Source organism: Pempheris klunzingeri, chromosome 14 (assembly GCF_042242105.1).
Source record: "Pempheris klunzingeri isolate RE-2024b chromosome 14, fPemKlu1.hap1, whole genome shotgun sequence".
NCBI lineage: Eukaryota > Metazoa > Chordata > Actinopteri > Acropomatiformes > Pempheridae > Pempheris > Pempheris klunzingeri.
In genome coordinates, this window is record NC_092025.1 from 1,289,537 (window position 1) to 1,304,984 (window position 15,448).

Below are 15,448 nucleotides of genomic sequence, written 5' to 3' on the forward strand. Positions count from 1 at the left end.
GTGATCCTGTCTGTATGTTTCTCCTCACTGTATAGACGGCATCGTTCAGCCGTCAGCTAAGACAACTCCCAGTTCTTCCGCTCTCTTCAAAGTAGTGTTCAAGTAAAAGAAGAGTGAAACTGATTTATTCTTACAGATTTTTTTGGTGTTTAATATTGAAAAAGGTCATGTTATGCAGTTTAACTAGAGAGAGGCCATTGCATGTGCAGTTTTCTTGTTTTGTTATTAGAATTATTAGAATACAACATAAATATAGTGGTAGATCTGATGTGCTGCTGAATGTGTTCAATCTGTATTACTTCTCTGCAACACACTTTCAATATTGCTTTATGCTGGACGTTATGTAACATTGGGGTGGGCGATGTAGCCAGAATCACCCATCACAGTATGTGATTACTTAATCAAACAATCACACTAGTCAATATATATATCATGATACTTTACTTACATTTTCCTGTAAATTAACATATGGTTTAAAATAACCATACTGTATTTCATCACGTGATTATTTTCTTTCTTTCAAACTTATGCAAACAATAACGGCTGTCTAATATAGGACAACACTTTTTAAAAAGAAGATGCTCAAGACAGTAAAACATTCTTTCAAACAGTTTCACAGGTTTGAAGGTTAACATGTGCATTAAATCCCAGCCTGACTTGAGTTGGCGGGATGCCTCCTGCTCCTGCTCTGTGTTTCTCACTCTCCTCCATGTCTGTCCAAACAGCGTTACCTCGCCTGGCAGCTGGATTTGTGAGATCATGCTGTATTGAGACAGTGTGGCTCCTGCAGTGGGAACAGTATTGCCATAGCTCAACCGGTGGACATAATTCTATAACATGGCATATACCGTCACACACTAATGTAACATAGAACATGAAGGCTTAGGCATAACAGCTAATTACCCAAACAAGAGCCTTTCATGCTCACTGATTACCTGCAAAAAAACATTTTTATTCACTGGAACTAATGCTGCCAAGTGATACTTTTAAGGTATAAGGAAATATACAGCGTCTTTCCTGCCCTAAATTTGAGATAAAAAGAAATCTGACTACTTAAATTCAGCTTTAAGCTTGGAGACTGAAAATGAAACGCATCCATGTGGCCGTTTTTGAGACATTTTAATGATTAAATCAGTAAAGGTTTACATGCACCATGAGCTCTTTCTGTGATACTTTTGTTTAGTTTCACTACACAGTCGCAGAGTTTTGCAAGTTAAGAATAATTAGTCCAGTAATACAAAAGCATGATGTCGCTCCGTTAACCTTTCCACGTTTCCCCCCGCTACAGTAAGGAAATCCCACAAATGTAGCCATGGCATTTACTTACATGTCTGTGTAGAGTGTGACACAGCTGGTAGTCAAAATTTGAAACCAGTTACTACAGCATAACATGATTTTCACAAACCGTTTCATCTAATTTGAAAGTGAAACGACAAAAGCAGGCCATGCCTTTGTGAGTTAACTGCAGAACCCCAGCTTTAATCCAGGATGAGGCTGACTAATTGGTCATGGCTCTGGGTGGTGAACCTTTATTATTACAAGTGCACAACTCATATTACTAAGGGCATGATGACCTAATGAGTCAACGTGAGACTGGCTTAAAATTCCATCCTTTTTCCATACTACAGTAACCAGTATTTCACTTATAGGGTTACAGGATGTCTCAGTCTACACAGTTAAAGAGTAGAATTGTTTGCAAGTATATTATGTTCTTTAAATAAAGTGCACATGGCGCGTTCAGGCTCAATGTGAAGTGCCACATCACATTGAGGTGGTATTCACAATCACGACGCAGTTACAAAGTGATTATGTGAACATGGCAGTGAGCATAATTGCTGAAAATATTTTTTCAGAAGAGCACAGGTATCTAGGCTCAGATTGAAACAGTGGCTTTTTAGCTGACAGCAGGTGTATTAGAGGAACCCTGGGGCGGGCAGGCGGGCGTGCACGAGTGAGTGTGTCTGCATTTGAGTGTGATGCAGCCTAAATGGGGAGGGAGCTGGAGTCTGACTTGTTGTCAGGGTTATGTCAGTATTATCTTTAGTCGGCTCCGGCTGCATCTGTGTGTGGCTCTGATAGACTTGCAGAGGATCGGATTTCTCCTCTTTTTGTGGGCTTGTCGTTCTATCTCTTTCCATTTCTCTCTCCCTTCCTAGTTTAATCTGACACATATAAAGAGGCTCACCCCCCTCTCCATTTGTGGCAGAGAGAAATCAATTCAAAGTAATAGAGCTCTGAGTGTGTGTAAGTGAATGTGCTGGCCTTTAGTTTTAGAGTTTTAGTGTAGTGTTTTCTCTGGCACCCAGTCTCCCGTGTGAACTGTGTGCTAAAGCCGGGGCTGGTGCGTCTCTCAGGGCTCTGTGTGTTTGTGTGCTTGTGTTGCTTTGGCAGCAGACAGTGCTGTTGTTTCCCAGTGGTCAGGTGGCTAGACAGTAGGGAAGATTATATCACCCTGGAAATGTGTCCTATAATTCATTGCTGTTTACCACCGTCAGTCTTTTTCTCTATCTTCCCTCCCTTATTTGTCTTATCTTTTACTCCAGAACGCCCTCTTATTTAATGAAAATGTGTACAGTTCTTATGAATTGGCATGTTTCTTGTCCCATGTCAATTCCTAATGTGGCTTTGATATGAAATTCAAATTTACACTGCCTTGAAATATTCTGCTGATGGGTAATTAAGTCTATCATGTAAACAGCAATGAAAGCTCCCCAGCACCAGTGTTGTTCAGAAAAATGTCTCCTAACTAACCGTGGCTTCTTTGAAAGTCTGTCTCACGTCACTGTCTGCAGTCAAAACAGTCCATTCTTGTTCATGTGGTAGCTGATTGTTATTGTAAGCTTTAATTCCAGTAACATTGTTTAATAATGTTGTGTCAGAAACTGAGCCCATGCCAGCATGTTGTGTCGCTGCAGCAGCACATGACCAGTCAAAACATGTTTACATGCCCCAGATTGTAATAACAAGCTGCTGCAAATGGCAGATATCCATGTGCAAGACAGACCAGAGGTGATTTCTGTCCAGTAAAGCAAAATGGTCACAGATGAAAGGCTGATCCTTGCAGTTCTGGAATTAAGTCATTTTAAGGGCCTCGGCATAATGGCCAAAATGTAGGGTACCAAGGCCAAGTGATGTTACAGTGTATGAAGACAAAGCGGTGTACAGTTAGGACTTAGTGTATTGAAAAACCTAGAACAATGTAAATATAGAGATAAAACAGCTGAACATGAAAAGTAAACAAAAATACATTTTACAAAAAGAAATTTTTTTTTGTGCAAAAGTCTTAAGCAGGTGTGAAGAAATGCTGCAAAAATAAGATTGCTTTCAAAAATATCAAATTTACTTGTTTTTATCAACTTTTAGCAAATATTGATTTGATTTAGATTTTTCTTCTGTTCGCTCACTTTGCATTTGTAAATGGATAAAAATAGATTTTTATATTATTGAAAGCATTCTTACTTTTCAATCTTGCATTTCATCAAACCTGCCTAAGACTTTTGCACAGTTCTATGTATCATCATAATATTTTAATTGGGAGCTACAGAAAATATGTCCCTGAAAATATATCAGTCTGCCCAGATGACTTTGTGACCTCACATGCTGCAGTAGGCGTATTGTCTCATTTTAGAAGCAAAGCTCCGCGTCATGGATCACCCAGCCCCAAGCAATTTCCTGGTAAAATTTAAAACATGTATTTTAATACCAATATAGTGTTAAGCTGCTTGTGCTTATCACATAATGTTAATAGGTTAGCTCTTAATATTATGTTAATCTAACACATATATTCACGGGAGTGGGAGAAATCTCGTGCAGCTGTTGGTGTACAGCATGATGACGGAGATGCTGGGAAAAGTGAGTTTGTTTATTTTGGATGTTGCAGGTAGGTGTAAATGAGGGAATCCACAGCTTTCTTTTAAGGGTGCAATGCCAATCTGGCTGCACGGGTGGTTCATTTTAGAAGGGCCATTTGGGCCACTCTCTGGGGCATCCAGGGCACTGGACGTTTGGCTGTGGTGAAATTCCTGCCCTGCCCTTCCCAGCAGTAGGGACACTTGCTGCTGCTACTGTTGTTGTGCTGAGGAAGTGCGCATCAGTCAAACGGAAGCTCAGTTCTTAGAGCGCGGCCGGCCAAGACTCACAAACATCTGTGGAATGTCACAGCTCTGCAGCCTCCTTCCTTTTTCTCCCCTCTCTATCTTCACGTCCTCCCTAGAAATGTCCTTTTAAACTTCAGGCTCTGTGGCTTCCATTTGACTCCTGATTCACCTAAAATCACGTCTCGCATTGCCTTTGTAACTCCGTGTGTCTATGCATTCATCTGATGGCTGAAAAGAAAAGCATGTGGCTCTTCAGTTGGAATATGTTCAGTAGTTAATGGTCAGTGTGTTTACAGTGTGTGTCTTTACATTTTTCTACAACAATATAAAATTCAAACAGATTGATGCAAACAGCAGCGATGCAACAGTGTTGAGAAGTTAATATGTTGGTAAAATGCTGATTAGTTAAAGCTCCTCGAGAGTCTAGTAAAAACAATTCACCTCGACACAAAGAAAAAAAGACGGCCAAAGAAGTTGAGTGAAGTTTGGGTACAGTTGTGTTTGGTAGCAATATATAAAGAACAGAACCAACATATTTTAGAACAGTAAAACACATTTGACTGAACGAGGGAAACAAAACTCAGTGAAAATGAACATTTGGCAGGAATATCATACCATGTATAATATTATGTGATAGACAAATTACACTGCACATTAGCTTACAGCAGCCCAGACAGTAAGTGAATGACCTGGGATGCTCTTTCCCGGTACGTTTACATGGGCGACTGCTATTGCTGCCATTTGCTGTAACAACAAGACACAAATTAATGTGCTGGCAAGGCTCGGCCACTCGCAGAAGATAATGAGATGGTGTTGTTGTGTTCAGAGTCATTGTTTTGTTCAGAAAACAATCTGGTTTCTTCATATCAGTTGTCCACCATTTTTGTCAGATAGTGAAAGTGAAACGGTTTTCAGTACATGAGAAATGATTCTTTCAGACTGATTGTTTGAGGATAACTCCATTCTGAAGCAAGTTGGTTTATTCAAGTCGATTAATTGATAACTCAATCTTCAGAAAATTAATCCACAGCTATTGTGATAAGCAATTAATAATTGTAGTCATTTTTAAAACAAAAATGCCAAGCATTCGCTAATTCCTGCAGTAATTCCACAGTAAACTGAATATTTCAGCTGAGAGACATAACAGTAGGTTTGTTTTGACATTGGGAACGATTGATGGTGTATCGTTAATGAAAGTAATGCTTAGTCGTGATCCTAGAGTTTGAGGTTTGTGGCTAATGTGGGCTGTAATGTGCAGTATAGTGTAATATAAGTCCAGTTATGAAATGTTTAATGAGATTAAACAGCAGTCTGAGTTCAGACACAGGAGGGAGGATGCTGTTCTGCTCCGGTGTGTCAGTTGGTGCAGGTACAGGGAAAAAGCTCTTGGATAAAGTAAAATCGCTAAGTAATAAGCTTTTTGTAAAAACGTGCCAGATCAAAAGTTCTGGATGGTGAAATGGCTGATCATCTTTTTGTGTGCTACACAGCAGACCATCCACGTGACACTGACCCTCCCTCGCTCCCTGCCGCCGCACAGGTCTCCGCTGGCCCTTGGCACCTCATTTCCATGGCATGCCAGCTGAAGGCAAATGTGCCCACCTGCCCTCCTTTGTATGTGGCTCGGCTTCAAATCCTCACTGGATTATCTTATTGTCTCCTTGCCACGCCAAAGGCCACCGGCCATTTGCATCTGAGAGGTGGAGCAGGGAGTGCCTCTGTGGACAGTCACAGTGGCGTGTGAGTGAGCGTTCGCTGTGTGTGGCGGTGAGGAGAGTAAAAGGAGAGCAGATCAGAGAGCAGCCCAGTCTATTTGCCAGGTAATAGATGAAGAGGAGAGGGGAGTGGGAGGAAAGGTGGAGACAGAGAGAGAAAAGATGATTAAAAGATCTTGTGGCTTTTTGTCAGGCTACAACGGCAACCCTCCCTCCTTCAGATTCTCTCTGAACATGACTGAGAAATCCCACACATCTAGTTAATGAACATAATATTTTGACAAGCATGTGGTTTTTTTTTGAAGGCTCTTTATTTCAGACTCAGAGTATTGCAGGTACACTGCAGCCTGCCTTGTCTCATATTTTCTCTGCAATGTTAAAATGATGCATTTAATTCCACTAATAACAGAGCAAACAAACGGGATGAGAAATATTAAGTCGTTGAAAGAGGGATTTCTCTGTCCATTAGTGCATGAACAGTGTGCTGCTGACAGGTGGTGTTTTAATCACACACATGCACAGTTTACTGTGCTACTCAACCCTGGCCTTGGGTTTTAGCCCCTTTTTGAAGTGCAACTGCTCGCTGAAAGGGAGATGACATTCTAAAATCCCAGAGAACCTGAGTCTCGAGGCAGGTTCGACATACTTTAACAGACACAGCGAGCAGGGCCCCCGAGGCGTCCCTCAGGGGGCTCTGGGACCCTTAGGCAAAGTAAGAAATAGTTTTCAAATGAAATCATAATTTAATTATGATTTAATTTAGAGACTGCAACTTGCCGTTTTTACACTCTGGCTTTAGAACGGATTAAGCAAACAAGATTTAACATGCTAAGTAGTGAGCTTTAGAGGTGCTGCCCGGTGGATTTTTTTTTTTTTTTTGTACCTGTGGGCAGAGCCAGGCAAGCTGTTTAACCCTGCTTTCAGTTTTAGAGCTAAGCTAACTGGCTGCTTGCTAGCTGTAGCTTCACTTTACAACCATGAGAGTGGCATTGATCATCTCATCTGACTCTCAGCGGCAGCGAATAAGCAGAGTTCCCAAAATGCTGAACTATTCCCTTAAGATTTAACCGTATCTGCATAATAGGTGAGTTTATTACAAAGTGGTTTCCAAAAATAAACGTGCACCTTTTTTTTAATCTTTGTTGAATCTGTATTAGGTCCCTCAACATATAAATCTTAGAAAAAACACATATTGATATTTATGATGAATAAATCAATCGTAAGAAAATCCTTAAATCCGTGTGCTGGCTTGCCCTTACCTGCACATGACCTGCTCACAGAGTCTCAGCAACCACATACACACTTTTCGCACCATGTGTAGCAGCTGTTGTTTTTGCCGGTGTACGTGTAGCCCACATGCTGTTTGCCTCACCAGCGGTCCCTGGATGTTTGCAGAAGAATTGTATTTGGCACGGCGCTGCGTGCTAGTGCATGTCACATGTGTGGACAGGGCGACGAACGCTCCTGCACACAGCCACAGAGACGGATTCAATAGGCTCGTGCTGCAGTTTGTCACAGCACAAGCTTTACAAAATCCCGTTCCTTTTGTGCACGTCAGTGGGAGACGCGGTGGTGAGGAAACATGTCATGTGCTGCTGCTGTTTTTGTTGACGTTTGGGTGGCTAAGTGCTAACCAAGCACAAGCTGGTGTTTGAACCGTCCCTCGTCCGACAATCACTGTGCACCTCAGTTGTCTAAGCGTTCATTTGGGCCAGTGGTATATGAAAATAATGAATGCAATTAATGAGGCTGGCATACATGATTATTTCATAAACATGCCTCAACTGCACATTTGTTGTTTATCAAAGTAGATCAACGGATTTCAGAATCTTTGAGTGACATTTAAATGTGTATAGTGATATTTTCATGTAGAACACGTTGTCATCTTATCACCACTGGGTAGTAATGTGATCACTCAGCATGTGACAGTTTTAATGCCAACAACTGGCATGTATGATAATCGTCTGGCACCAGCAGAGCAATCTGAACAATCACATGTGTAAAGAATTGATTTGAATCTCCTGTGATGCTGTGTGTGTGTGTGAGTGAGAGGGTTAGGCTGTACTTCTGTCTATTGAGCCACAGATGGCAGCCCTCTACCTCAAGCTTACAAGTGCCCCTGCAAACACAGATGTGTGTGAATGTGTGGTGTCAGGTTTTCTTTGCGTGTGAGAGGAGAATGGTAGTCCGCAGTTCTGTTGACATCTGCAGAATACAACATCACATTTTGCCTCTCTCAGTTGTGGTCTATCCCTCACTTGCTTTTCCTTTCCTCCCCTTGTTGTTCTCTAGGCCCACGTGCCCTCGTTCCCTCCATGTACATAAATACACCGCAGCATTAGCAGGATGGCCGGCTAATATATTCTCGTAATGACGACATCACTGTCACTGCTTGACAGGCTAACCAGCTCATCTATCACCCCAAAACATGTGGTTTATTCCCTTCAAGAGAGCCTTAAATTACCCTAACACACCCCTTGCTAGAATTTCTTAGTCCAAGTTTGCCACTGCTTCTAGTATTCGGCTCCATGCTGTGCTAATGAGGAGGACTCACGCCTGGCTGCCGTTCTAACCCCCATCTTTATTTTTCTACTTGCTGTTTCTCACACACCCTCCAGGTGTTTGGGTGACATGCCATGCCCCAGGACTGGAGGGTGTTTTACACAACACACACACACACACACACACACACACACACACACACCTTAGTTGTACACTGCAGTCAAAGGAGCCTTGTGTAATCTACTACTCCAGCACTGGAGCAGTCGTGATACACAAACAAAGGTGTCTTTGCTCTCAGCGTTACCTGTTGGTATGCAAAATAGAAAGCAGATGCTGCAGACATAAATGCACAGCTTCATTTCTTAAAACTATCTGCAAAAAATCTTTTAAAAGAAACAAATGAAGCTCAAGGCTCACAGAAATGCATATTATAATAAGTAACGCTTAATACATATTTTTCATCAGGAAGCATAAAAACTGAATGTAACCATCACACATTTGGACTTCAGCTAATCTACAGTATGGGAACTAAAAACGTCCTTTCTTTCCATGTATAAACTGAAATTAATATTTGTTGACATGAAACATGAGCTTGTTTTGTAAGATTATCTGGCAGTCTAGTCTGAAATTTTCACTATCATTGTGAATAAAAATTTAATTACTTGATGTAATCTTCGTAGCACAATTATAAAGCATTTGGAGGATTGGATGATACTGTAAATAGGCTTGGAATCTGAAAAATCAGTCAGAGGCTGCAGAAGGCAAGACAGCTGACAGTTTCAGTGTCGGTGTGCTCCACAAACTAATGTGGCCTGCGTGCCTTTTTTCATGACTTTTTTTTGGATTCCTATTAATGGTTCTGATGTTTTTTCAGGGGTATGCTAAGTTATGAATTCCTAAATTCATCTCAGGCCAGAAACAGACAAATCAAGCCAAATGCAACATTATCTGGTAAGACTTAATTCAGACCACAGCAGTCACATATTAGCTGTTGCCAAACTGCAGAATGCACCGTCTGAATGGCCGGTAACTCAGCCTGCTGAAGCCTTAGAGTAACTAAACTATTTTACATGGCAAGGCCTGTGGATATTGCCCACAAAGAGTTGTATTGTGGTTATGTTAGGAAGAGATTGTTCGACAGTCAGTAAAAACAATAAGATGATTGTAGTGAGCAATAGCACTTTCATTGTACATTCAGACACTTAAGTATTGTATTGTGACAGACTTGAAAACATCTGAAGCTATTCTGAAATTTCCTGACTGTAGCAGTCCTAAATCCAGCACTGCTCAGGATATCTAAGTCTCTCTCTGGCTCTGACTCACCTTCATTAGCCTAGTTGCTTCCAGCTGTAGAATATGAGTATGATACATTCACAGCCATTCACTAACTAGCACCACCTCATTTTGACAGAAAAAAAGAAGTATAAGATGAATGTCAAGCTCTGGGGGGGCTTAGGGCATTTCTTCACTATGTAGGTGGTATTATCTTCTTGAAGTGCTCTCTCTCTCTCTCTCTCTCTCCACTCACTCACTATCTGCCTTGCTCTCCCTCTCTCCGCTCCTTCTCTTTAATCCTCTGCAGAGTAGGTGTGCCAGAGAGAGCGACAGACAGAGAAGACTGATATTTGCTTAACCAAATCCTCGGAGGAGGCAACCCTCTTTGATCCACTTCCAGATTCACAGCGTCCTCTTTCATTTGGTTATCCGTCACTTGCGCTGTCTCTCTCTGCGTGTGTGTGATGTGTGCATGTTAACGGGTGTGTGTTTTGAACGAGACCAGTCTGAAAGAGAGAGGAAAGCCCGCAGACAATGGTCTGCATTTTGCTCTGCCCCCATCTCCTTCTGTCTGCCACGTCCTTGCTTTTCCGTTTCTTCTTCAACTTGTCACTTTTATTGTGTGCTGTTGAGGTCAGACTGGCACTGGCAGGCGTTGTTGTAAGAAGAAGAGTGTGTGTGTGTGTGTGTGAGAGAGAGAGAGACAGACGGAGAGAGAGAGAGACAGAGAGAACTGTTGTAGCTGTCGTACCACCTGTGAGCACCGCTGTGTTGATTGTTAACCGGATCAGTGTGCAGGTTGTGTTTTAAGCCTCTAAACTCAAATTTCCCACCTTTTATATGTCCCATTTATTGGAGGGATCACTATTTAGCATTATGCTGGACTTCACCAGAACAATTTGATATAGTCAAATGTAGGCATCTTTGTCTCATCAGAGAGTGCCCACATTAGTAGTACCCTCTTCTCTCACTCCCTTGTATCCATCTCTGCCTTCATCTTTCTTATCAAGGGTCTGTCATGTTGAAGTAGAATATGAGTGAGAGGAGAGATTCCATTGTAGCCTTTGAGGAAAAACACTGGCCTTTGTAATCATATCTTCTCTCTCAACTTTTCCTCTCCCTACCAACTCTTCTTTTTCTTTCTTTGTGAAACGGAACATGAACTAGGCTGTTTGATCTGCTCCCTGTACCCACAGCAGTCACTTCTCCTCCTCACACTCTATTGGACTTATTCATTGCAAGCAGGACTTCTATTCAAAGGTGCATATTAAAGTAGCGCGATACCAAATGACTCATCTCTCTTGCTTTCACTCCACAGTGAGCACCTATCCTGCGCCTTCACCTTCTTCTTGCACGGTGAGAGCAACGTATGCACTAGTGTGGAGATCAACCAGCACCAGCCTGTCTACCATCTGACGGAGGAGCACCTCACTCTGGCTCAGCAAGCATCCAGCCCCTTCCAAGGTTGGTCTCGGTCCACTACACAGGGCCGTTCTTGTGAAATTCAGAGGCGAACATGTTACATGCCAACAGCAAACTCTGCACCCTTTGTGAATTAGACAACCCCCTTTGGAACAGTTTGAAACAAAAACTGATGTAACCTCGTCCTGATATGTAAGATTAATGTAAAGGTGCATACCCACCTTTCCCAAAAAGCTGATCAGTAGCCTAGCAGCTGGGTAAACAAATGAACAGTGTTGTTCTATAACATGTCACTTTGATTTGATCCTCAGGTGGAGTGCCACTTAGTTAGCGGCACTCCACTTGAGGATCATTATCCTCAAGTTTTTGTTAAAATCTCATCACTGGTGTCTGAAATATTGCATATGACGAAACAGACGTCAGGTGATTTTTGTGGAAGAAAATTTTCCTTTTAATTCTTTACTTCAAGTCAGACAAAAGGCTGTAATCAGCTGACATAATTCAGTAGGAGCCCCTTGATATTTGCACGTTTGTACACATGCCTGTGCATGTGGGCAGCTCTGCAGGATCAAATATGCTTTTGCCTAGTAAACATACATTTTGAAATGTCAATATGTTTTTACTATAACATAATTCGGTGACACTACAGCAGCAGCAGAGTCAAAAACTTGAATAAAAATCAATTGTTCATTCCTTGGCTTTGCCGAGCTACAGCATTCACTTTAAAAGAACAAGAATGCTGCACATTTGGCTTTTAGATTCTTAAAGTTGAAAAACTTGTAAAAGTTTTCCCCAAATAGGTTGAACTTTGTTTTTGAATGATTAGTCGTTGCACATGTGCTATCAAGGGTCAATAAAACAGTTATCAACCAACAACAGCAGTGAGCATGTTGCAGCTATTTTTCTCTCAGGAAGCCAATTTAACCACCAGAAAATCTAAAAAAATTAATCTAAGAAATGGCATCTTCTAAAACACACGTTAATCTTCAGGATTCAAGGAGCCCCTTCAGCTCAAAATAACTCTATCAGGCTGTCGAGCAAAGCAACAAGCCTGTTGCCCTAAGGAGATAAGGTGGAGTGTACTCATGTAAATAAATAAGTGAAATATGAGATATTTTCTCATACATTTGAAATGCCCAATGTGACTGTAATAGTGAGAAGTCATTTTTAAAAGTGATTGATTAAAAGTGAAATATGTTAATAAAATGCGTTGGGCCCTGTAGCTATGATAATGCCTATAATAATCTTCTGTCAGGCTGTCTTTCATTACAGATGGGCTTGCAGCCAGTTAAAAAGAAAATCCTCTGCAGTCACTTAAATTATACTGTTGCTCTAAAAACGTGTTTCCCTAATGATATTTCAAATTCACCACCCTACCTTAAAGCAAACACAATGTAATCCCAAAACCATTGTTTGCTTACCTTTCCACTCACACACACAGATGTTGATGTAATGACTGTAATATACAGTGATTTCTGAGAAGGGAAGGAAACAGTTGAGTTTCTGAAACCGTTTCGAACATGTGTCACACACTAGTTGGCGTTTGTATCAGAAGCTTTGCATGACTACATGTATCAGGCTTTATGCAGCTGGACTTGCCCTGATCCTTTCCCTCTTTTACCTTCTCATCTATTGTTGGATAGATGTGATTCAGCCCTCCACACTTCACACACCCCCTCCAGGGTAATAGCAGTGATCACTTCCTCCATTCACCACAGCAATTCCTGTATAGCCAACCCCTTTACTGCCTCTAGACCTCTCCTGAAGGGAGGTGATAATGTCCTGTCTTGTTAAAGACTAGTGCCTTGGATAAAAATAAAATGATTATTGGAACTTGGGGTATGGATTCCTACAGGGATGTTGATGGCTTTTGTTAGTCATTTAGGATGATCAAATTGCTCCCTAGCCACCAACAAGGAGATAGTTACTCGTGGCTCATTTTATTGGTCAGTGAGTGCCTGCCCTTGCTCAATTATCATCCTTCCTGTTTTCTTAGTTATGTAGTTCAGGAACGTGAATTTGTGAGCAGACACACTTGCACCTCCTTCTTTGTCCATTGTGAGATAACGTTGCTTCAGTTAAATTGCCTGAATACTCAATTCTTGTGGATCACCTTGAAATTGAGCTATTAAAATCATATTAATTCCCATTTTGATGGGATGCCCTGGAAACACCCCCGAACACCCCTGGAGGTACTCGCGCCTCATGTTGAGAACGACTGATTTTCCGTTTATGTGTGTTCAAATGAAGCAAACGTGTGTCTCTATGGTGCGTTTGTACTACAGTGTATGAGTACAGTGTGTCAACGCGCAGGTGTGTGTTTTCACCGCCGCAGTGCATTTCCTCCTGGCTAACCAAGCATAGCGGCGAGGAAGGGCTGACTTCCATCCCCCTTCATCCATCCATCTCCTCCTCCCCCTCGCTCCCCCTCACCTCTGCCAAGCTTGGTTTACTGTGCAGCAGAGCGCTCCGGCAGGCAGACCTCTCCAGGATGTGACCTCATAAAAGGGCGCAGAGTGAATGTAATGAACTCTCAGCCCATTACACTGATCTGAGCACATTTGACATGTCTTCAGGGAGCCAGAGATAGACTCACAGTCAGAGAGAGAGAGGCAGAAGGGACGGAGGGGAGGGTGCGCTGCGGTGGTGATGGGGAAAACGGTAAACCATTTCCATAATTGTGCTGAATTTGATATCTCGTCCACAACTGGCCTCGGGTCTTAGGAGTGTGTGTGCAGCAAGAAATGCAGAAATGAAAGGGAAAAGGCGTGTGGTTGAATTTAATTTAGGTTAATATGATCGACCATAGATGGATGTTGTGTACTGCAACATAAATAACCTTTTGTTCTTCCCTCTGTGGGGTGGTTTTTGCTGAGCTAGTATGTTCTGCAGGCAGAGGTGAAACGTTGTTCTGCGGGGCTTCCTGGATACATCGTGTCTAGACAACATGCTTCATGCTTTACGTTTCATTCTTTAAGTACCAAACTTTGGTAATGCTGAACAGTGCTCTTTCCCCACACTACATTAAAGCCTCCGGAAGTGTTGGATCTGTACATTTGACATTTCTGTCACACCAGTGAGTTTTAACCGCTCCCGTTTAAAGTTGTGATCCTTAAAATTTTGGTCCCGGTTGATTTGACACCTGTGGTAACCATGGTAACCACAGGTGTGGTTTAACACTACAGCAAACGCTCCTTGAGGAGCAGCTTTGTCAGAAACACAACAGAAGAGCGACTGGTGTATCTGTTCACAGCACAACTAAACCAACTCAATGTGGGGTAGTTTCCCACACAGTGCAGCCTGCAGTCCTTCACCTACCTGCTCCCACTTGTTGTGTCACTGTCTTGGAATAAAAACTGAAACTGATCTGACGAAAAAGCCCAAAATGACTTGTTTTGATGAAAGATGGTGCTCAGAGTTGTACATGGTGTTAAACACATTGGCAAAACCCAGCGTGGCTTTTATTGTACAACAGCCACTGGAAATGTAGTCTAACGCTTTTCATGTTAAGCAGTAGCTGTAGGAAATGTTTGGTTTGTATTGATACTACAGTCACTGCATTAATAAAGAAAGTGAGCAGTAAACACTGAGGCTGATTATCAGTAAATAATTATGACTTGAAGTGTTACCAGATTTGGGTGGTAAATCACTGCTAAGGTGTCCAGTGAAACACTGCAGATGCATCTCATCTCCCTTTTTGTTCTCCTTTCTTTCTGTTGTCTCCCGCCATTTTCCCATCCTGGAAGCCGATCTTTGGTCCAGCCGCAGGATCAATACCTGGGCACAGAGGCCATCCACTCCAGTAATGACACACTAGAAAAGGAACGTAGAGAGGGACATTAACTGATGCTCACTCACACACCCAGCCAGCCAGCCAGCCAGCCAGTCTGTTTGTAGAGCCATCTACACCCCCCCCCCTCCACAGTCAAACATATGATACATGCAGAGAGAGAGAATAGATGCATAACAAGCTGGCAGATTGTGTGTGTATGTATATTTGCGTGTCACGTTGATATGCATTTGGTTTCCGCGCTCATATGTATGCATTATGCATGTTAGTTTATGGTACAATCTACATTCTCTGATGGATGTAGGTCTGCTCTATAAGCAGACTGATTGGCTCTGTGTGTGACTCCCATTTGTCTGTGCAGTCGGGTGTGTGTGCCGAAGAGTGGCCCTTTTTATAAGCCTCTGTTTATGGGCTCTGAGAGGCCACCGCTTGCCAATAATTGGCGTCTGGATTGCTCTGTAAGTATTTGGCAAGTCAGCCGGGACCGGCTGGGTCCAGCAGTGCTCTGGAAAGGTCAGAGCGCCGCTGATTCGCCGGAGATGGTAAAATGACAGGGCAAGAGAAGCACATGGAAGAAGAAAGACAGGGAAGATGATCAAGATAGGAAGAATTAGTTTGTTGTAAGAGTGAAAATAGGAAGAGAAAAA

At 42.2% G+C, this 15,448-nt stretch overlaps 1 protein-coding gene across 1 annotated transcript in view; it reads left to right on the plus strand.

The window, feature by feature from the left end:
* med13a (mediator complex subunit 13a) overlaps positions 1 to 15,448 on the plus strand; it is a 71,969-nt gene that overhangs the window by 26,833 nt on the left and 29,688 nt on the right. Inside the window, exon 4 of the mRNA XM_070843153.1 lies at positions 10,908 to 11,053. Within this exon, the coding sequence (XP_070699254.1) occupies positions 10,908 to 11,053 (146 nt within the window). The remainder of the gene's footprint in view (positions 1 to 10,907; positions 11,054 to 15,448) is intronic.